This window comes from Triticum dicoccoides, chromosome 4B (assembly GCF_002162155.2).
Source record: "Triticum dicoccoides isolate Atlit2015 ecotype Zavitan chromosome 4B, WEW_v2.0, whole genome shotgun sequence".
NCBI lineage: Eukaryota > Viridiplantae > Streptophyta > Magnoliopsida > Poales > Poaceae > Triticum > Triticum dicoccoides.
The window spans coordinates 452,136,845-452,158,075 of NC_041387.1; the positions used below are offsets into that span (position 1 = coordinate 452,136,845).

Below are 21,231 nucleotides of genomic sequence, written 5' to 3' on the forward strand. Positions count from 1 at the left end.
AATAGGGGTTAATCATAAGTGGGATGCTTGTCCAAGTAAGGTCAGTACCCAAGCACCGGTCCACCCACATATCAAATTATCAAAGTACCGAACGCGAATCATATGAGCGTGACGAAAACTAGCTCGACGATAATTCCCATGTGTCCTCGGGAGCTCTTTTCTCATTATAAGAAATTGTCCAGGCTTGCCCTTTGCTACAAAAAGGATTGGGCCACCTTGCTACACTTTATTTACTTTCATTGCTTGTTACTCGTTACAATTTATCTTATCACAAAATTATCTATTACCTACAATTTCAGTGCTTGTAGAGAAAACCTTACTGAAAATCACTTGTCATTTCCTTCTGCTCCTCGTTGGGTTCGACACTCTTACTTATCAAAAGGACTACGATAGATCCCCTATACTTGTGGGTCATCAGGGCTCCTCCACCACCTCCGGCCCAGGGCGTCATCGTCGAGCCAAGGCGTGTGGCACCACGGTGCAACCAGCCACGCCCTGCACCAGCTCGAGAGGACATGAGCTGCCAGGTGGTGCAGCTACCTCAAGGAGAAGTGCGCGTACTTCCAGCACCCCCGCACCAGGCCCGCATACCGTCGCAGGAGGTGGCGGTGCGCGTGCACCAGGACCAGTTTCCACCCCCTCGGCGACCTCTAGTGGCCACAGCAGGATGCCGTACATTCACCACGGAGCTCCGCAGCGTCGTTTGGCCAAGCAAGTTCAAGCCTGGCCTGCCTCCACGCTACGACGGCACCGCCGACCCCGCCGAGTTCCTGCAGCTCTACGAGCTGAGCATCGAGGCGCCAGCGGCGACGAGAAGATCATGGCAAACTGGTTCTCGATGGCTCTCAAGGATGGCGCGCGTTCTTGGCTCCTGAACCTACCCGAGGGGTCGGTCTCTTCTGGGAGGAGATGCGCGGCCGCTTCATCGCCAAGTTCTAGGGCACTTGCGACCGTCCGCCGGCTGCGGGTGACCTACGTCGCATCAAGCAACAACTTGGAGAGACCCTGCAGAAGTATATCCAATGCTTCAACAACGTTCGCCTCAAGATCCCCAAGGTGTCGGATAAGGCCATCATCTCAACGTTCACTGATGGCGTCTGTGATGTCAAGATGAAGGAGGAGCTCGCCATCCATGAGGATCTCTGCACATCCCTGGAGATGTTCAACATGGCGAACAAGTACGCAATGGCTGAGGAGGGGCGCCTCTCCCTCCTCAAGCTCCCCAATGCTGATCCAGAAGACAAGAAGGCCAAGATGAAGGACGGGAAGCGCAAGGGGCCGGCCGTGCTTGCGGCCGAACCAGAGACGAAGCACGGCTGCGACCACCCCGAGTCATCCAAGAGTAATCGACTGTTCTGCGTCTTCCACAACATGCACAGCCACAACACCAACGGCTGTCAGGAGCTCAGGGCCGTCCACGACGGGCGCCTCGATTGACGCCCTGAGCACAACGATCGAGGCTATGGCCGTGGAGGTGGCCGAGGCGGAGGATGCTAGAACGGACGCGACCACCGCCAGGAGTGGCGTGACCAGCCTCGCGAGGGAGCCTGGAGGGAGCAGCCTCGCGAGGAGCACCCTCAGGGCAATGCCGCTCTACCTCCACTACCTCCACCGCCAAGAAGGAACGAGGATCACCACCAAGATGAGGGGGCTAGGGGCTTCCAGGATCCTCGAGCCATCGCCTGCATCTTGGGCGGCTCACAGGCCCCGGCTTCCCACCGCACCTTCAAGCAGTTCGCGCGCGAGGTGAATGCAGCGCTCCCCAAGCCCGAAGCAACTCACCCTCTCCGGTGGTCCAAGTGCGCCATCACCTTCAGCTCCTCAGACCAGCTCAAGTGCGCGACCACTGTTGGCGCGCTCCCCATGCTCTGCTCCCCCGTCATCAGCAACGTGGTCGTCACCAAGACTCTCATTGATGGCGGAGCAGTGCTCAATGTTCTATCTATTCAGATGTTTGACAGGCTTCAAGTGCCATACTACCAGCTTCACCCAACCAAGTCATTTTCAGGTGTGACCGACGGTTCTATGCACCCGATAGGGCAGGTCCGCCTCCCTGTCACATTCGGCGAGCGCAACAACTACCGCACCGAGCTCATCGACTTCGACGTCGCCGACATCCGCCTGCCCTACAATGCCATCCTAGGGTACCCAGCACTGGCCAAGTTTGTGGCAGCTACGCACCACGGCTACAACCTCCTCAAGATGCCAGGAAGCGGCGGCGTCATCACGGTCGCGTGCCAAGAGAAGGATGCGGTGTGCTCCCTCGAGCGTGCCTTCCAGGCTGCAGCAGTCGAGAACCCTGAGGACGAGGACGGCGCCCTCCCTCCTGAGGTCTCCCCAATATGAAGAAGCTGCAGCTGGGACAGAGGTCTCATGAAGGAGCATCACTCGAGGAGGCTGCACTGAGCCTCGCGTCCTCGGACGCGGCACCTTCACCCATCGCGTAGGAAGGCGCGCCCGGCGCCCCTCTTAGGCTGGGCTCGGGAGCTCTCCTCGGGAGGGCCTCAGACCTAGCCAGGGTCACGAGGGAGGCGCTCGGGCACCATGTGGAGGCGCTCTTCAGAGCATGCTTCCCAGGAGAAGGCGTCAGGCGGGAGGCGCCAGGCGTTCAGGAGTTCATCAGCAAGGCAATCGAGGAGATTCAAGAGGCAAGGGTTCTGCAAGGCGATCGACGCCTGCTGCGCGCAGCTCACTGCCCCTACGAGGGTAAGGAGTTCCGCGTCTGCATCAACATCCCCGGGCTCAATAGGTCCGCGTCTCAGCAGCTCATCTGGCCATCTCATGTCGGCTGATGCGAGGGTCCACCTCACAGCTATGTCGCATGCCTTTCAGCCTGCCGGGCGTGGCTGTGGTGTTCTAGCGCGGCATGAGCGATGCCCTGGCGGCTCGCGAGGTCAGGCATCAGGCGATCCTGGTGGAGATGGAGGAGCACCTTTAGGAGCCTCCCGGGCCTCTGAGCCTCCCGAGGCTCAGCACTGGAGCGGCTCGTGAGGAACGACTCCAGCAGCACGCGCTTTTTGGCTACTTCAACACCCCTTCAGCGACGGTGCCAGGTGACATCTTTCTAATTCGTTCAGTCTGGGGGCGCCCCTCGGGCTGCATCATCCCCAGGCCGTGTGGGTCCGTCCCTACGGCATGTATCCCTTTTGCATCTATCAAAGTTAGTTTACCCTTCTTCGCAAGCTACCTTTAAGTTATCAATTGCCTGACCGGCGCTTCGTCGCTAAGAACGTCTCGCGCCCTTGCAAGCCCTCCTGCGACCGCCTCATGATTAAGGACTGGCACGACGTCTGTGCTCGGGTCTGTCCCTGCAGCATTGCTAAATCCAAGAGGCCGAGCTCTGGCTCACGGGCCAGTCCTCGTGTACGTCACCTCCCATGGTCCTTGGTGCCTTGTTCTCGCATGAGCTAATCGCGGGCGGATGAGTAAGGGCGCACGACCTAGTGCCCCCGTGGACACGAGAACCGCGCGTTGGTTGTTTTCTTCAGGATCTTTGCATGAGAAGACTGGGCACGACGTCTGTGCTTGGGTCCGTCCCTGCAACATCGATAAACCCAACGGCTGAGCTCTGTATGGTGGGCCAGCCCCGTTCACGTCACCTCCTGGGGTCATTGGTGTCTTGCCTTCTCATGCAATAACCTCAGGAAACTCATTCGGCGCAGGACGCCTAACCATCTCGCAGGATTAACACAAGCATCCCCAATCAATTATGCATGCTCTCTCTTATTTTACAAGGTTTACATAAAGAGGGAGAATGCCGGCAGCTGGAATTCTGGGCTGGAAAAGGAGCAAATATTAGAGACCTATTTTGCACAACTCCAAAAGTCCTGAAACTTCATGGAGAGTCATTTTGGAATTAATAAAAAATATTAGGTGAAGAAAGCACCAGAGGGGGGCCACTAGCCATCCATAAGGGTGGAGGGCGCGCCCTACCCCCCTGGGCGTGCCCCCTTGCCTTGTGGGCCCCCTGTCAGGCCTCCGGTGCCCATCTTCTGCTATATGGTGTATTTTGACCTGGAAAAAATCAAAAGGAAGCTTTCGGGACGAAGCGCCGCCATCTCGAGGCGGAACCTGGGCAGAACCAATCTAGGGCTCCGGCGAAGCTGTTCTGCCGGTGAAACTTCCCTCCGGGAGGGGGAAATCGAAGCCATCATCATCACCAATGATCCTCTCATTAGAAGGGGGTTAATCTCCATCACCATCTTCACCAGCACCATCTCCTCTCAAACCCTGGTTCATCTCTTGTATCAGATCTTTGTCTCAAAACCTCAGATTGGTACATGTGGGTTACTAGCAGTGTTGATTACTCTTTGTAGTTGATACTAGTTGGTTTATTCGGTGGAAGATCATATGTATAGATCCTTAATGATAATTAATACTCCTCTGGTTATGAACACGAATATGCTTTTTGAGTAGTTACGTTTGTTCCTGAGGACATGGGAGAAGTTTTGTTATAAGTAATCATGTGAATTTGGTATTCGTTCGATATTTTGATGAGATGTATGTTGTCTCTCCTCTAGTGATGTTATGTGAACGTCGACTACATGATACTTCACCATTGTTTGGGCCTAGGGGAAGGCATTGGGAAGTAATAAGTAGATGATGGGTTGCTAGAGTGACAGAAGCTTAAACCCTAGTTTATGCGTTGCTTCGTAAGGGGCTGATTTGGATCCATATGTTTCATGATATGGTTATATTTATCTTAATTCTTCTCTCATAGTTGCGGATGCTCGCGAGAGGGGTTAATCATAAGTGGGAAGCTTGTCCAAGGAAGGACAACACTCAAGCACCGATCCACCCACATATCAAATCATCAAAGTAACGAACGCGAATCATATGAGCATGATGAAAACTAGCTTGACAGTAATTCACATGTGTCCTCGGGAGCGCTTTGCTTTATATAAGAGTTTTCGTCCAGGCTTGTCCTTTGCTACAAAAAGGATTGGGACACCTTGTTGTACCTTAGTTACTTTTGTTACTTGTTACCCGTTACGAATTATCTTATCACACAACTATCTGTTACCGATAATTTCAGTGCTTGCAGAGAATATCTTGCTGAAAACCGCTTGTCATTTCCTTCTGCTCCTCGTTGGGTTCGACACTCTTACTTATCGAAAGGACTACGATAGACCCCCTATACTTATGGGTCATCATCATGACGCCCTTGTCCCCGATCGCTTGCAACCCCTACCATGGCCGTGAATCGTCTGTCCTCTGTAGCCATTCCCATCGCAGACAAAGGGCGATACCATGCTTGTGCAGATCAATGAAGCCCAACCCGCCTAGGTGCTTAGGCCGGCACACCCTCTTCCATGCGACTACACACTTCCCTCCTTGAATCTCATCTGAACCAGCCCAGAAAAAAGCACGACACCCTTTGTTGATTTTGTTCAGAGCCCATTTAGGTTCTTTCCGCAACGATCATGTGATGCGTCGGTCTTGCCCTCATGACTTGGTTTACAAGGATTAACCTACCAGGCCTAGTCACCATCCCACGTTGCCATCCTGGCAGTATTTTCAGAGCTGCATCCACCATGGACTGCCAGTCCGATCTGGTGTTGATGCTAGGTTGCAGGCCTAGGTATTTGCACGGGAATTGCCTGATTTGCCAGGGCAGAGTATTCATCGGGATCTGTTCATCCATCTCCTCCCTCGGATTAGAATCACCGAGGATTTGGCATAGTTCACTCGCAGGACGGAAGCTTCGCCCAAGATCTGCAGTACTTCTTTGACAAAGAACAGGTCCGCTGGGTTTGGCTTGGCAAATAGAACCACATCATTTACGTACAGAGATATCCTTTGTGTAGGCCCGGTCACTTATAAAACTAGCAATAACTTGAAGAGTGTCACCGTCAGACGATGATGCCGGGTTATTTTTGCTCCTTTTGGGGACAGATCATTTCCCTTTTATTAGTGCGTGTCGCATGGAGCATCCAAATTGCAAGACCTCATATGTCAAGAGTTGTAACACCGAGCTAGCACCAACGATATACAACACCGGACGTCCAGACTCCGCTGCGATGGCGAACCCGGCGGGTAAATTTTCGGTGACCACTGTGAAATTTTAGTGAAGAAACTGCGTTGACGCACACTACCAGGCTAGTACTCCCTCCGTCCCATAATATACGAGTGTTTTTAACATCAGTGTAGTGTCAAAAACACTATTATATTATGAGATGGATGGAGTAGAACTGAACGGAAAAGGCAAGCAATCCGCACGCTAGAAAAGTTGACTCTTTTGATGCACATACAATTTTTTTTTTTGAAACGAGGCAAAATATTTGCCATTTTCATTGATTAAGCAGAAGAGAGTTGCCCGGTTAATTAGAGGAAAACCGGGCGAAAACCTAGATTACAACCCCACGGGGCACGCATGGACGACCTGGCCACAAACGCCAAACAATCGACCGAAGCACTTGAGGACCTGGCAGCTCCGATTTTGCTGAAGAGCTTCACATGGGAAAGTTGCACGCCTCGCGCCGACCTAGTCCAAAGCAACACCCGGAGAGCACCGCCCGCTGAAAACCACCCTCATGGAGTCATCATTGTCGCGGTGGCACCGCCTACCGCAGCTCCGACTTCTCTGTCACGGCACGAAACCAGCATAGGCGCACCCATTGGCGCACTGGACCGTCGACATCAGAAGGACAAGCCGCGACCCATCTCCTCTCTCCACTATCGTCGTTGCCACACGAGTCGCAACGCCAAACCGCCCACATCGTCGGGCGGACACCAGCCGACCGCAATGTTGTGCACGTCCAGCCGGCCGGAAGCACCAAAGGAACCAAGATCTTCAAGACGATGCCCTAAAGAGGGAAAACGACGCTGAAGACGACGACGCCGCCCGACCCTGCAGCAGGATCTTGGCTTTCACCTAAAGATTTTGATCCGGTAGTTGAGGATGCGCAGATCTCCCCGACGACGCCTCCAAGGAGGATAGCGTCGCCCACAGGCGCCGGCGCCGCCGGTCGGCAAGCACCGGCTAGGCTTTCACCCGGAGTAGCACAACCACCACTCCCACGCAGTACCTCCGCTGGTCCATGCACCCCAACGCAGCGATCACGCCAACGCTACGCAGGGCCACCTCCTTCCTCGTCGCCGACAGACGCAGACGAGCCAGAACAGACCAATCCCAGTCAGATCTGGCACCCACACTCACTGCACCGCTGTGAGCCGCCCACAGCCACCGCATCACCTGAGCCGGAGGGGAGGGCTGCCACCCCGCCCCTGATCCGCCAGGCCGAGCCGCCGAACGGCCCCTCGAAGCCCTCCACATCGAGCCATCGACGCAGACGAGCCGGATCCCGCCGCAGTCGGCCAGATCCACAGGCCGCCACCTCCTGCGCACGCAACGCACTGAGACGGCAGGAGCCGAGAAGCGCAAGGAGCGCGCAAAGCCGATGCGACTCGACGTCCAGGCAGACCACGGCAGCGCCGGAGCAGCCACATGGCGCAGCAGAGAGGAGCCGAGCCTCCCCCACCGCGAGACCCCGCCGCCAGGCAGAGAGAAGGCCCCGCCACCGCCGTCCGCCGCACGGGCTTAGCCCGGCGGCGTCCTCCGGCGACGGCGAGGTGAGGGAAGGGGGCGGGGAGGGGGCTGGCGGCGCTGGATCGGGGATTCCGCCCGAGCCGCCCGAGAGGCGACGCGGGAGCGCCTACCTGAATCTAGATCTTCAAGCTGCCTTCGCACGCTAAAAAGTTCAGCATCCCTTGATGGAATGGATGCATTTTACTTGCTGACTAAGAGTCAGGGATGCCATTCCTTCCGGTAATCCAGTGCCAGGGCCTGCTTTTTCGCACCCACTGAACTAGCTTCACCTCTTCACCAAAGAACACGATGCCTCCTCACCTTTACCTGAAAAATTGTCCTTTCTTCAATTGGTCCATCACCCAGTGCTTCTTGGCAACGTCGTTAATTACCAATCACACTGCTATGCGTCGATGCATACCAGTACTTAATCATAAACGCCCATTTAGAGCGAACTCCACGCCCATTTAGAGCGAACTCCAGCTACATCCCCTCTCCCAAACAAAAACAGGTCGTTACCATGACAACTCGTAAGGCGAGGCTAATGACGTCGGGATAGACAAGACAATGCAGGAAACCAAAACGGCGCCTGCTCGGTGCACATAGACTGTGTCCGCGTCACACGCGTATACAATAACATACATGGAACCATTTGGGTTGCCAGCCATGGGCCATCACACCTAGTTCTGGGCACAGCAGGGAAACGCGAGCCCGGCCGTCCTGGTTGTGGCGCATCTCAAGCCAGTTACTAATTGCCTGCAGATTTTGAGTATTCAAGAGAACTAGAAGCCGCGTTTATATTACTATAAATATAAATAAATAAAGATCATCCGCGTTTGAGTGAGCTGTAAACGGTGGTGGCAAGGCGAGCGCAATAATTGTACCCTTAAGCACTCTAGTACCAGAACAGTCAACAGAATGACATATGGAGAGGAACAAAAGGAGAAAAAACCATCCATTCACATGTTTCTCATCAGCGGCATGCAGCCATGCAATGCAAAGATTCTCTCCTCGCCCGCTGCGTTGTACCCCGCGAAAGGAAAGAAATGCTTTGACAACGAAAACAGTCACAGCCTTGGCCAAGAGAGGAACGAACCAGCTACTGACCGTGTTCATTCAGAAATGGACAGTCTCCATTGAGAACCGAATCAAAGCACCAGGTCACCCTAGGAACGACAGCGACAGTGCGCGCGCGGTAGAGTGTGGACTTGTGGACGTGACGGACAAGCCGACGTCAACGGCACGGCGACCCGACCTCCGGCGTGTGCGGCGGCAGCTGGCACCATTTTGCAGGATTACCACCGCACCGCACCGCACCGTCTGCAGAGCTGGCACAGCGTTGCCGCATTGACCTCGTGCTCTCCTTCGCTGCCGCGAGGAGGTAAAAACCAAAAAAAAAAGAAGTAAACTCAGCGTATGGGGGTAGGCGCCGACCGACACGGGGGCAATAGGGCGTCGGCGCGACCAAAGACGGACGGAAGGAAGGGACGCGAAGGTCGCTCTGCTTTCCTTTCCTTGCTTGCCCCTCCTCCGTCCTCCCTCCCGCGCCCGGAATAAAAATCTGAAAACAGCAAGGCACCAAACGCTTGGGAGCCCCCAACACACCACCACACACCATTTCTTCCCCCTTTTGCCTCTCGCCTCGTCTCCCCCGCAGACCTCCTCAGCCGGCCTACCCTCCCGCCCCCTCCTCCTCTAAAAGCCCAGGTCAAACTCCCCCGGCCAGCGAGGGAGACGGGGGAGAGAGGAGAGAGGCTCTCGGATCCGAGCTGCTCCCTCCCGCGCCCGCCCAGATCCCCTGCGCAGCCCAGCACCCGACGCCCCGGATCTGCGCCCATAGCAAAGGTACTTCCTTTTTCCCGTCCAGTCTTGCTCCCCGGATCTGCGCCTCCTCCCCGGAGCCGGACGCGGCTTCCGTTCCTAGCTCCGCGGCTGCTGCGGAGTAGGAGTAGCTACCTAACTTAGCTGATCTAGTCTAGATTAGATGATGATAAGCATCGAGAGCGGAGTTTATGGTAGGCCCACCAGAGCAAATCTCGCCTCTCGGCTCCGGGGATCTCGACCTCCGGTAGATAACTTTACGTGTTTCCAATTAAAAGCGGGCCTGCAAAATGTTTTAAGGATCTGCGTCTGGCTTTGATGAAATCTCCGAGACTCATCCACTGCTTCTTCTGCTCAGATCTGCAAGCGACCAGCCGGCAGCTTGCGGTCGCTGGTGGTTGGTTGGTTGGCGAGGAGGAGGAGGATTAGGCGGCGGAGATGTCGTCCAGCACGATCCGGAAGGCGCTGGGCGCCGTCAAGGACCAGACCAGCATCGGGCTCGCCAAGGTCACCAGCAACATCGCGCCGGAGCTCGACGTGCTCATCGTCAAGACCACCAGCCACGACGACGAGCCGGCCGAGGAGCGCCACATCCGCGAGATCCTCCACCTCACCTCCGGATCCCGCGCCCACGTCGCCGCCGCGGTCGCCGGGTGCGCCCGCAGGCTCTCCCGCACCCGCGACTACGTCGTCGCCCTCAAGTCGCTCATGCTCGTGCACCGTCTCCTCACCGACGGCGACCCCTTCTTCCACCGGGAGCTCCTCCACGCCACGCGCCGGGGCACCCGCCTCCTCAACCTCTCCGACTTCCGTGACGAGGCGCACTCTGGGTCGTGGGACCACTCCGCCTTCGTCCGCACCTATGCGCTGTACCTCGACCAGCGCCTCGAGTTCCTCCTCCACGAGCGCAAGCAGGGCTCCAACGCTAATGGAAGCGCCAGCCTGAACGGGCCATCGCCGCGTGACCGTTGGGGTTCTCCTGACCCGTATGGCCGCCGGTCACCCTCCTACACCTCCCCTCCGGGGAATGGGTATGGAGGGTACGATGATAACCGTGACAGCAGGAATGGCGGAAACTCTGATGACAAGAGGCCGCCGACCCCTGTGAGGGATATGAAGCCGGAGCGGGTCCTTGGCCGTATGCACCACCTGCAGCAGCTGCTCGACAGGTTCCTTGCCTGCCGCCCCACGGGTGGCGCGAAGCAGAGCAGGATGGTGCTGGTTGCACTGTATCAGATGGCGAGGGAGAGCTTCCAGCTCTACGCCGATATCTGTGAGGTACTTGCGGTGCTGCTGGACAGGTTCTTTGACATGGAATACGCTGATTGTGTCAAGGCCTTCGAGGCATATGCCAGTGCGGCAAAGCAGATTGATGAGCTTTGCTCATTTTATGCTTGGTGTAAGGACACCGGGGTAGCGAGATCATCGGAGTACCCAGAGGTGCAGCGGGTCACTGATAAGTTACTGGAGACATTGGAGGAGTTTATGAGGGACCGGGCAAAGCGCCCCAAGAGCCCACCACGGGAGCCTGAGCCTGAGCCAGTCAAGGAGGAAGAGCCAGAGCCGGACATGAACAGCATCAAGGCACTTCCTGCACCAGAGGACTACAAGGAGCCTGAACCTGAGAAGGTGGAGGAAGAGGTGAAGCCAGAGCCCCCGCCGCAGCCCCAGGGTGATCTGGTGGATCTTAGAGAAGACACTGTGAGTGCAGATGAGCAAGGCAATAGGCTTGCTCTGGCCCTCTTCCAAGGGCCACCTGCTGCTGGTGGTAGCAATGGGTCATGGGAGGCCTTCCCTTCCAATGGTGGCAACGAAGTGACTTCTGCATGGCAGAATCCTGCGGCTGAGCCCGGTAAGGCTGATTGGGAACTTGCCCTTGTGGAGACGGCTAGCAACTTGTCCAAGCAGAAGGCTGTAATGACAGGTGGTATGGATAATCTGCTACTGAATGGTATGTACGACCAAGGTGTTGTGCGTCAGCATGTCAACGCACAGGCGACTAGTGGGAGCTCCAGCAGTGTTGCCCTACCTGCGCCTGGACAGAAGACACAGATGCTGGCTCTTCCGGCACCAGACGGTTCGATGCAGAACGTTGGTGGGGATCCTTTTGCGGCATCCCTTACCTTTGCACCACCATCCTATGTGCAGATGGCCGAGATGGAGAAGAAGCAGCAGTTCTTGACACAGGAGCAGATGATGTGGCAGCAGTACCAACGGGACGGCATGCAGGGGCCGTCGAGCTTGGCCAAGCTCGATCGGACCTACAACAATGGCTTCGGCCCAAACCCAGCCATGCCATACGGGATGCCAAACGCGCCAATGGCGAATACAGGGTATTACTACCCCACTTACTGAGCTATTCTTTGTTCATCCTTACAGTTGCTGTGAATTTTGTTCTGTATTTGTGATCTTACTCCTCGGGGCTGTGTCCAGCATCAGTTGTTGTGTCCTCTGTCTCTGGATCAAACCTTTTGGTCTCTTATATATATATGTAATTCTATTTGTTTGGAACCAAATGCGGCATCTACGGGTTGGCTATAGTTGAATACATAATCTGAGCTGATGTTCTTTCATAGTACTCCCTCCGTTCCTAAATATAAGTCTTTGTAGAGATTCGACTATGGACTACATACGGAGCAAAATGAGTGAATCTACACTCTAAAATGCATCTATATACATCCGTATGTGCTTCATAGTGAAATCTCTATAAAGACTTACATTTAGGAACGGAGGGAGTACTTGATAGTACTAGAGACTTGTGCATATTGTCGGTCGCTTGGTGCTACCCGGTTGTTGTTAGTATACCTCTTGGCAGTGTACTGCATGTCACATCTGTCATCTACTACCTGCTATGATGAAAAATTGTTCCGTTTCTCAGATCTAGATCTCCTTGTTCGCTGGAGAAGTTTGTTGCTAGTAGTTGGCATTAAGGACTTCCTGGTAGGTTGTTTCCTTTGATCAATTATAACTTCGTTGGAGCGATTGCTTTCGGTGATGGACTTTGGAGCAAAGCTCCCTTGTAAAAAAAATAGAGCTCGAATGATTGCCTTGCTGCTCGTCGAAGTTATGGAATACCTGTTGCTGCAAGACTGGAACCTATCATAATGCTGCGTTCACATTTAGGCCCTCTTTGATTTGCATGATTCTTAAAATATAGGAATAGAAAAAAAAAATACAGGATTGAAATGACATGCCCACTTGAATCCCAACTTCCTATGATACAAAATAAGCGAGTTCAACCTCAATTCAAAGTTGTGACAAGTTCAACCTTAGTACAAAAGTGCGATACTTATTTTGGATCGGAGGGAGCATAGAAATAGCATAGAATGGTTGATGTCACAAAAAAAAAAGAGATTGTAAAAAGAGGTTGTACTAGATGCTAGATTTCCAACAAAGTACACATATGATTCCTTAGAATTCCTACGGGATTCAGTCCGATGAATCAAATGACCAATGTAGAATTCTCTTTTAAAGATTCTAACAAAATCCTATTGAAATCAAAGGAGCCCGCCCTTAGTTGTTGCTCGCCGATGTATAAGTTCTGAATATCAACCCCGTCAACAGCATGAAACATGGGTACAGATTTTTTATGAGGGGGACGGTGCTCGGTGGTGTGGGGGCTAGGGACGGTTTCACCAACTACACCATGCGGGTTAGTAGTCGGTAAGGACGATCAAATCAAAGCGATCGGGTACGTCGTGCGTGATTGACTCTTTCGCTTGGTGCTGTGTTTTCCTGGAAAGAAAAACTGAGCTTTGTTTCCCTTGGTCGCTTTCTTGCCCTGACGACCCTTTCTTTTCTTCAGTGCTGCTTGCGGTCATCTGGTTAGGCTGGTCCTAATGGTAATATTATAGCTAGTATCATACATGTCAACTAGGTAATTTTGATGATGTGTCATAGCATTAAATGAAAAAAAAGAGGATGGAGTATCATATCATGATATCGTATCATAATAAATTTTATGCTACTTTGTGTCATGCATGGCAATAAATAGAGTACTACATGATACTAAAATATGATATTATGCAATAGGAAGGTAGTATCATACACTAGTATCATATGCATGATACTAGTATATGATACTACCCATTACAACCAGCCTTATTACAATTAATTCATTTTCTCCCTGCCCTTCTTTTCCACCTACGAATGATTGGATGCTTGGAAATTGGAATACACCTCGACATCTTTATCTCCTCCGTTTCGGAATCTGAGCTAGGACTGCACTCTTCTCAAGAGGAAAGCCAACCCCAAAAAGAAACATAAGAATGCAATGGGTACATAAAATGGAATTGGAATCCAAATGGCGGAAACACACCAGCGCTGCCGCGAACAACCCTGAGTTTCCCTTCCCTAGCCCGTTTCAAAATTTCACTTCACCGTTTACATTTTCAAAAAGAAATTAGACTTGGAAGTTCAGATTTCACGAGGAGAGGAGACGTTGGGTTAAGACGACGACGCTTGGCACAATGCGGCGTGGATGCACACAAAATAGACACCCCAAATGCGCGCTGAGAGGTCCGGAGTGTGCTTTCCCCGCACGGCAACGCACTTTCTTAAACCGACTGGCGGCTACCCATGGCGGATAAGCAGCACGTCCTTGTCATTTCGGGAACGTCGTTGTCTCTTTTTCTTTTCTTTTTTGCGGTCGTTGTCTTTCTTTTTCTTTTTGTGCGAGGGGAAAGGAGTTTTATTTATTTTATAGTGAGAGAATTACAGCAGAGAGGCAAAAAATCCTTGACACATGGTGGTCCTATGTGTACACCCTATACGACTATAGTTTGCCAAACGGCCGGCAACTCTATTTTGATCCTAATCAACTTCTGAGGAATAAACTCTCTCTCTCTCATCAACTCCTTGATTTCAACCATGAGATGACCATAGGTAGAACGATCAGATGAGGCCTCACTTAAAACAAATTGGACAATAAGTGGAATGTTGTATAGCCAACGGCATCCCTTGCATAATTGCATGTATCTCAGTTTCCAATGCATTGCCAATCGCTAGTGCCTAGTGGGGCAGCAAAAATTATGCAGTAAGCCTTCGTCAAATTGAAACTAAAACCATGACACTTATTTTGAAACTAAGGAACAGCACGACCTGCTCAAAGGTGTAGCCCTCGAAACAATGAGATGTAATAGTACCATTTGCAGTAATATAGCCTGATTGCCATACTGATGAACTGATCACCATACTTGTGCGGGTGCCCAAATCACATTTGCAGCGACGCGGCATTCATCAGCATGCAGATAGCGTTCAACGAGGATTTTCAAAAAATGTTAATTGCTCGTATCAAGGCAGACTCTGAACTGCCACAGTCCAAATGATACACAAACCAATGAATATGAATCAGTGTTACAGTAACAGGCAAAAAATATCTTCAGGAATCTTGAGTGGGTGTTCTCCGGTCTCGGTGCGTTTTAGATTATACTTGTATTATTACGGCTTCAGGAACTCCCTAATGTTACAAAGCATGCCTTTGTCGTATGGATTGACAAACTTGACTTCAAAATCTGCATTTGTGGTTTGAAAAAAAAAAGGTCAAACATGTACCATAATTTAAAAAGCAACAAGAGGAACCAATCAGTCAGCAGTAATGTTTATACTGGTAAAGCACCTGACTGAGGCTGTTCCTTCATTTGGAATTCAGGATATTTCTTCCAGTTTATCTGGATAAATCTCACCTCTTAGCTATAAGAAACAGCAAACGAGAAGACGACCTGCAATTGGTGAAGAAAGAGTCCAAAGCATGGGAAATTTGACATTACCCACTCATCCGTCCTGATGTTGAAGCAGATGCCGCACACATGCCATATCAGGAACACAACCTGGCAAGGAGCAGCAAAATTCATACCCCAAGACTTAGGAGAAACAACACGGATCATAAAAAAGTCATAATCAGCACATTTGGTCTAGACAAAGGCTCACAGCAACACAAGTGCAGCCATGGCCTTGCATAGGAAGATAGATTTCAAGCTGTGCAAAAATAAGAAGACCCGCCAGCTGACATATTTAAGACACTTGTTAATCATAGAAAAAGCGGCCAGTGACTGAGATTAGAGAGAGCAAACTGGTATTTCTAGCTGCATGCTTTCAGTGTGCATCTATATCAGGATCGCTGTAGCTGAATATAATTTTATAAATGTTGGCACTTTCAGTCCAGTTGAGACATGAAAAACCATGACACCATATATCACTAGTTGTAAACCTCTGCAGTGTACAGTACATTATTTGTGTTCCTTTTCTGTCCGTAATTCATGAAGCATGATCTGTTGAACCATTACCCTCAATTCTATCCAAAAAAATTATTCTGATTATCTTGCCAGATAAATTGTTCATTGCATGCAGACAACTCTATCTCATAAGCGAATATTGCCACAGTTCAGACACATGAGATGCTTTTTCTCCTTCCAAATAATACAGCTCATTCATGTGCAGAGGTAAATGGTTACAGAAGCAAAAACTATGGTCAATGTGGCTTCCAAGAGGTTAACAACGAACCTGCCATACCACTTGGAGGACTGAGAAGAGAATTGTGCCGATCACCATGTTTAGAGACAAATGATTCTGTAAAATTGCCCAAATTAAGTATCATGCAGTGATCCTTACATACAATGATGCTATCTGATGGCCAATCAAACAAATGAATCATAGGGGAAAAACTGAAAAGAATGTTCTGTAATTAAAATACGACAGGATTCTTCAAAACACTCTGAATTACACGTTCTCTGAAATCATACCGAACTAGACTACAGATGCACTTATTGTGCCTAAATATCAGCATTGGTCGAAAGTCATAAATCCCATGATGCCTACTCCCTCTGTTCCAAAGTAAGTGTCGTGGTTTTAGTTCAAATTTGAACTAAAACTTGAACTAAAACCACGACAATTATTTCGGAACGGAGGGAGTACAAGACAACCATTGTGTGTTAACATGAGCTGTTGGTTTTGTGCCTTTGACAAACAGAGTTTGCCTTGCCTACCTTTGACCAAATTTTGCTAACATCTAGTTTGATGCAAAAGTTTCGGGTTTTCTACTCTAACAGTATTTTCGGAACAAAACTTAGCCAAAACATTGGGGCCACCCAGATTTTGCTAAAAAAAAATGCTTTCCATGTTCTATGTTTGGGTATAAGCCAAACCTGATCAATGTATAAGACCTTTCATGCAAGGAACAAAAGATCAATTGGCTTGACAATGTAATCATAATATCACTTGGCAAGCTATGCAAAATAAGATGATGGAAAGAGATACCTCAGTTATTAAAGTTCCTGAGGTTATGCATCTAGTTATATCTGTAAAATAGAATAAAAAACAGTTACAAATGCAGCAAAATCCATGACTGCGAATACTATTTGGATATACGAAACGCAAAAAGAGTAAATGTATGTACAATGTCTTTAATTAGAAAAAAAAAGACATTTCCAGCTGTGAAAGCATGTAGACCAGCTATCCCGCAAAACAGTTAATTTATTTCGGACGTGAAGGAGATAAAATGCCACATACATTTAGTTGAACACATTGTATATGTCGATTCAGCAACAACAAATCCTGTCAGAAGTGCCATAAATAACCTATGATTTTTCTGTCCTGCAAAACACGGTATGCAGGTTAAAGTGTGCATCTATCTATAATGCAAAGACAGAAGCAAAACTAAAAAATGCAATATAGTACCTATGCAATTACCAAATGCAGGGCAATGGTGGTCATAACCTCTAACATTTGCTTTGCAACAGTTACAATGCCTCACCCTTGAGAGTGATGGGTACTTCTACACCAAAAGTACAAAAGATTCAGCATGTTAATGCACAACGTCCAGATTTCAGGTTAGCAACTTAATATAACAACTTCATTGAAAACTCTACTTTCTCAACACCTCACTCGAGCATATAGCATCCACGAAATCCTTGCAGCCAGCCTCTTCCAAAAATGAAGATTCGTATGCAACAATGCCGGGATCACCAGAAAGAATCCTGCAATAAAAAAAATCAAACTAAACCCCTAATTCCAGAGGCAGCTGTATGCTAAGGCCAATAAATGTTAAGCGGAGTATGTCCAAATGGATTTTTTTTTTGTGGTCTTAAAGCCTGAACTTCATTATGGAGTCCAAGATGAACCTCAAACTTCCAATCCCCAAAATCTGAACCCTTATTTTATAATCCTGGCCCGACCCTTGGACCTGAAGCTTGTTTAACTTTGACACACCCACGATGATACGGCCACGTCTACACACACGACTGAATATGCTACGGATGGTGTTCAAGGTGAACTTATAATTATTGTTGACGTCACTGTTATGCCAAGCTTGAAAACAGGAGAAGTACATGTACCAAAGTACATGCGTTTTGATCTGGAAGACGAGAAGGATACATAAGAATTAATGGAAATTACTAGTAGGCATTTTGTGGTGCTTCCATTTATGTGCGTACAACCATGCATGCATGAGGAACATGATGCATTGGTGAGTCACGTTGATGGATAATAATTTCCATCGGTTTAAACCAGAGAAGACAGCCTATGTTGTGCATGATAAGGAATCTATGGCTGAAGAGTTTATTTACAGTAATACTTGCTACGTCAGGGTCAAATCTAGAAGATCTTTTACGTTTTTATTCCTGCCCAGCAAGGAGAGGATCAGCGTGAGGATTATAATTATTTGGGATTTCTTAAGCTTGAAGGACATCGGGTTTAGAGATATCTTGTCAAAATCTCTACTGGCATGTGAGTTCCTGCAACGCGTTTACAAGCTGAGCCTATACGGTTCGTCCACATTATTCCTTCAGATCAAAGGGGTGGCGTGTTGTTTCCGTGAACTTGCAAACATCTTCGTAAACCTGCTGCGATGGAGGTTCGTGCCGTGAAAGATCAGGCCAACAACGGACCGATCCTTGCCTCGAGGTTCACTCCACATCACACGAAAAGAGCGATCGCAAATTCGCAATCAAGAACTCATATCCTCACGCACTCTTGTCACTGACATTCCTAGCCCTCCCCAAATTCACTCCCATTTCTCTCTCATCGGCGAGCTGCCTCCCATGCCACCCTTGAAGTGTATATGTGGATTGCCTAGCCCTTTCCATCAGTTTAGACTTTTGGTTGTGTTGGCTAATGCATGAAGCTTAACATGGTATGGCCCAAGGTCTTGAGTTCAAGTCCTGGCTTTTGCAATTTATCCATAAATTGTTGTTCCCCCCTTTGTGTCCACGTATAGGCCTCTCTTTCCGCGTCACACATGAGAGGGGGTGTTGAAGTGTATATGTGGATTGCCTAGCCTTTCCATTAGTTCGGACTTTTGGTTGCGTTGGCTAGTGCATGAAACTTTTGCAATTTATCCAAAAATTGTTGTTTCTTCCTTTGTGTCCACGTATAGGCCTCTCTTTCCGCGTCACACATGAGAGGGGGTGTTGAAATGTATATGTGCATTGCCTAGCCTTTCCATTAGTTCGGACTTTTGGTTGCGTTGGCTAGTGCATGAAGCTTAACAACCTCCCTTCCCCTAGCTGTTTTCCCTTCCTTGCCAGTGTCTATCTCCACCGCCGGCCCCATTCCACTCATGTAGCTCTATTGTCCTCACCATCATCTCCCCCACCACACCTTTTTCCTGGTGTGCCGTATAAGTATAAGCTCAAGGTTAGGATCAGGATTAGGAAGTTCAAAGTTCCGCTTTCAATGTTTGAAAGTTCAGAGTCCATCTTGGAACGAGAACCATAGTTTAAGGTTTACAATGAACAATTTCCTTAGTGACTAAATAGAGCTTAGAGATCGCTAAGCGCATCCCAAAAAATATGTTCCAGAGGAGTAGCTAACCTGTAAAGTCCCCACAGAAGCAGTGCACACTCAGCATTAATCAGCATGTCTAGTAGAGAAGAGGTATCTACAAAACATAAGGCTAGTTATAAAACAAGGATATTCTAGAGTATAGTTAGAAAACTATCAGAAGCTCTATACACTTATTTAACTATACCCTGCTCAAAAGTGGCATAATTTTTTTCGAACAAGTTATGCATAATGCAAGGAGGCGAGTATAAACTACATGCTGGGATCATAGAAAAAATATGGCACCTGATGTCCTGATCTACAATTCCATCCCAAATCATAATGAAATGTCAGGTATTACCATATTTGTTTAAATAGAACTACGCTCTAGAATTGCAATACATCAGGAACGGTTCTTAGCTCCATCCACAAATATAGCATATATCTAAAGCAATAAACACCGTCCAAATGGCATTCACCAGTGCACTGAGCTATAATGAATGCTTATTTCTATTAAAAAAAAGAAAAGGAGACACACATAATATGCAATTTCAAACACTAAAGACATACGCACACTCCGCAAAGTCCAAACAGAAGTAATGCACGGGGATTTCACCTCTCCGGATGACGAATAGGTAGACGCCCCACAAAAACAGCACATTGAACAGCACGAACAGCGGCGCCGACGCGGCCACTCCGATGAACCTCCTCCAGAACCTGCCCACCAGAATAGCCGCCAGGAATACCAAACCTGTGCAGCACGCAACCGAAGCAGGGTCAAAATTGCATTAAAAGGGCCACAGGAAAGCAAAGCACGCACTGACCTGCGACGGGGAGCATGGCGAGGAGGGAGATGGATGGGAGGAGGCGGGGCACTATGGCCACGGCGAGCTGCGAGAAGAGCACCAGGCCGCATGATACCAGCGCGGAGCACAGCACCTCCCATGGCGACCTCCGCAACCGGTGGAGCTCCGACGCCAGCCTGCTCATCGCCGAGAACTCCTCCGCCACGCCCTCTGGATCCCAAGAACCATCAATAACTCTTGAGCACGGAGATCCAGCCGGGGTCGGTACGGCCAGCGCCAGGTTCCGGCGAGACCTTCGATCTTGGCGGATTCCGAGACAAACTGAGGAAGGAATCGAAGGAGATGCGGGGGAATTTCGTCGAATGTGTGTAGTGGGCGGTGGTGTGGGAACAGCAACAACTATCGACGCGTCAAAGGAAAGGGCGGTGCTAGGCGCCGGTCGACCGGCGCCAGCACCCCGCCGGTCGCATCCCAACAGAAATGCACATGTAAAAATACCTAACTTTTGCATCTTCGGAGCCCATAAGGGTGCAAAGAAGGTTACATCTCCGCCTCCCAAAGATGTAAAATACAACACTTCCTTTCACTTCCCTCCCGTCTTCCTCTCACCTCCCGCCACACCACCGTCGCCGGCCGCCCGCCCACGACGTAGTCACCCCTGCGCCAAATCCGGCCCCGTCGTCGCCCCGCTGTCGGTTTCGACGTCCGTCGTCGGCTGCCACCTGAAGCCGCGAATCGGCGGATTTTTCCTCCTTTTCTCCCCGCCATCTATTCGGCCTCGTCGCCGCCTGATTCGCCCCCTCCCCGTCGCTCCTCCCTCGGCCCCACTCCGTCGCCGTCGTACCCCACCTCCGGCCGCGGGCCACACACCGTGGTTCTACCGCCCTTGACATCGTCCAACCTCACCGTCGCCTGATTCGCCTCCCCTCCCCCCCGCCGCTCCTCTACCAGCCCCAATCCGTCGCCGCCCCAATCCACCTTCGACTACAACGCCCCGCCCCGTCCCGCCGTCACCATACCATCGAGGAAGACCCCGAGGGGCAAGGCGGGGTTCTCCGGCATGAGGGCGAAGCGCTCTGGCAACTTCGAGGTGGAGTTCAGCGACGCCGGCCGCTGCTTTTGGCTAGGCACCTACCCCCACCGCCCACGAGGTCGCGCGTGCCTACGACGTGGTGGTGTGGCGTGCCGGGAGGCCGAAGAAGGACCTCAACTTCCCAGAGATCGAGACACATGCGGTTGCTCGTGCCAGGGGGGCATTCGCACGGAGGAGATCACGATGAAGAAGATGAATAAGAAGAAGAGGCCTGCCATTGTCGTCAG

General features: G+C 50.6%; 2 protein-coding genes across 3 annotated transcripts; one reads left to right on the forward strand and one right to left on the reverse strand.

Moving 5' to 3' along the window:
- The first annotated feature begins 9,096 nt into the window (after positions 1–9,096).
- LOC119290825 (putative clathrin assembly protein At2g25430) lies at positions 9,097–11,922 on the forward strand. Its single transcript, XM_037569474.1, has 2 exons — positions 9,097–9,373; positions 9,708–11,922. The coding sequence occupies exon 2, from the start codon at positions 9,788–9,790 to the stop codon at positions 11,702–11,704; it is 1,917 nt and encodes a 638-aa protein (XP_037425371.1). The 5' UTR covers positions 9,097–9,373; positions 9,708–9,787; the 3' UTR covers positions 11,705–11,922.
- A 2,677-nt stretch (positions 11,923–14,599) lies between these two features.
- LOC119290826 (palmitoyltransferase akr1-like) lies at positions 14,600–20,371 on the reverse strand. Of its 2 annotated transcripts, XM_037569475.1 has the most exons (11): positions 19,930–20,370; positions 19,722–19,856; positions 19,157–19,223; positions 17,226–17,322; positions 17,024–17,120; positions 16,856–16,939; positions 16,604–16,644; positions 15,851–15,916; positions 15,118–15,177; positions 14,967–15,018; positions 14,600–14,862 (listed from the first exon to the last, which is right to left on the reverse strand). In XM_037569475.1, the coding sequence occupies exons 1-11, from the start codon at positions 20,093–20,095 to the stop codon at positions 14,789–14,791; spliced, it is 939 nt and encodes a 312-aa protein (XP_037425372.1). In that variant the 5' UTR covers positions 20,096–20,370; the 3' UTR covers positions 14,600–14,788. The 2 variants fall into 2 exon arrangements, with proteins under 2 accessions (XP_037425372.1, XP_037425373.1); XM_037569476.1 differs by lacking the exon at positions 14,967–15,018 and having other exon boundaries at positions 15,034–15,177; positions 19,930–20,371.
- Between the last annotated feature and the right edge of the window lie 860 nt (positions 20,372–21,231).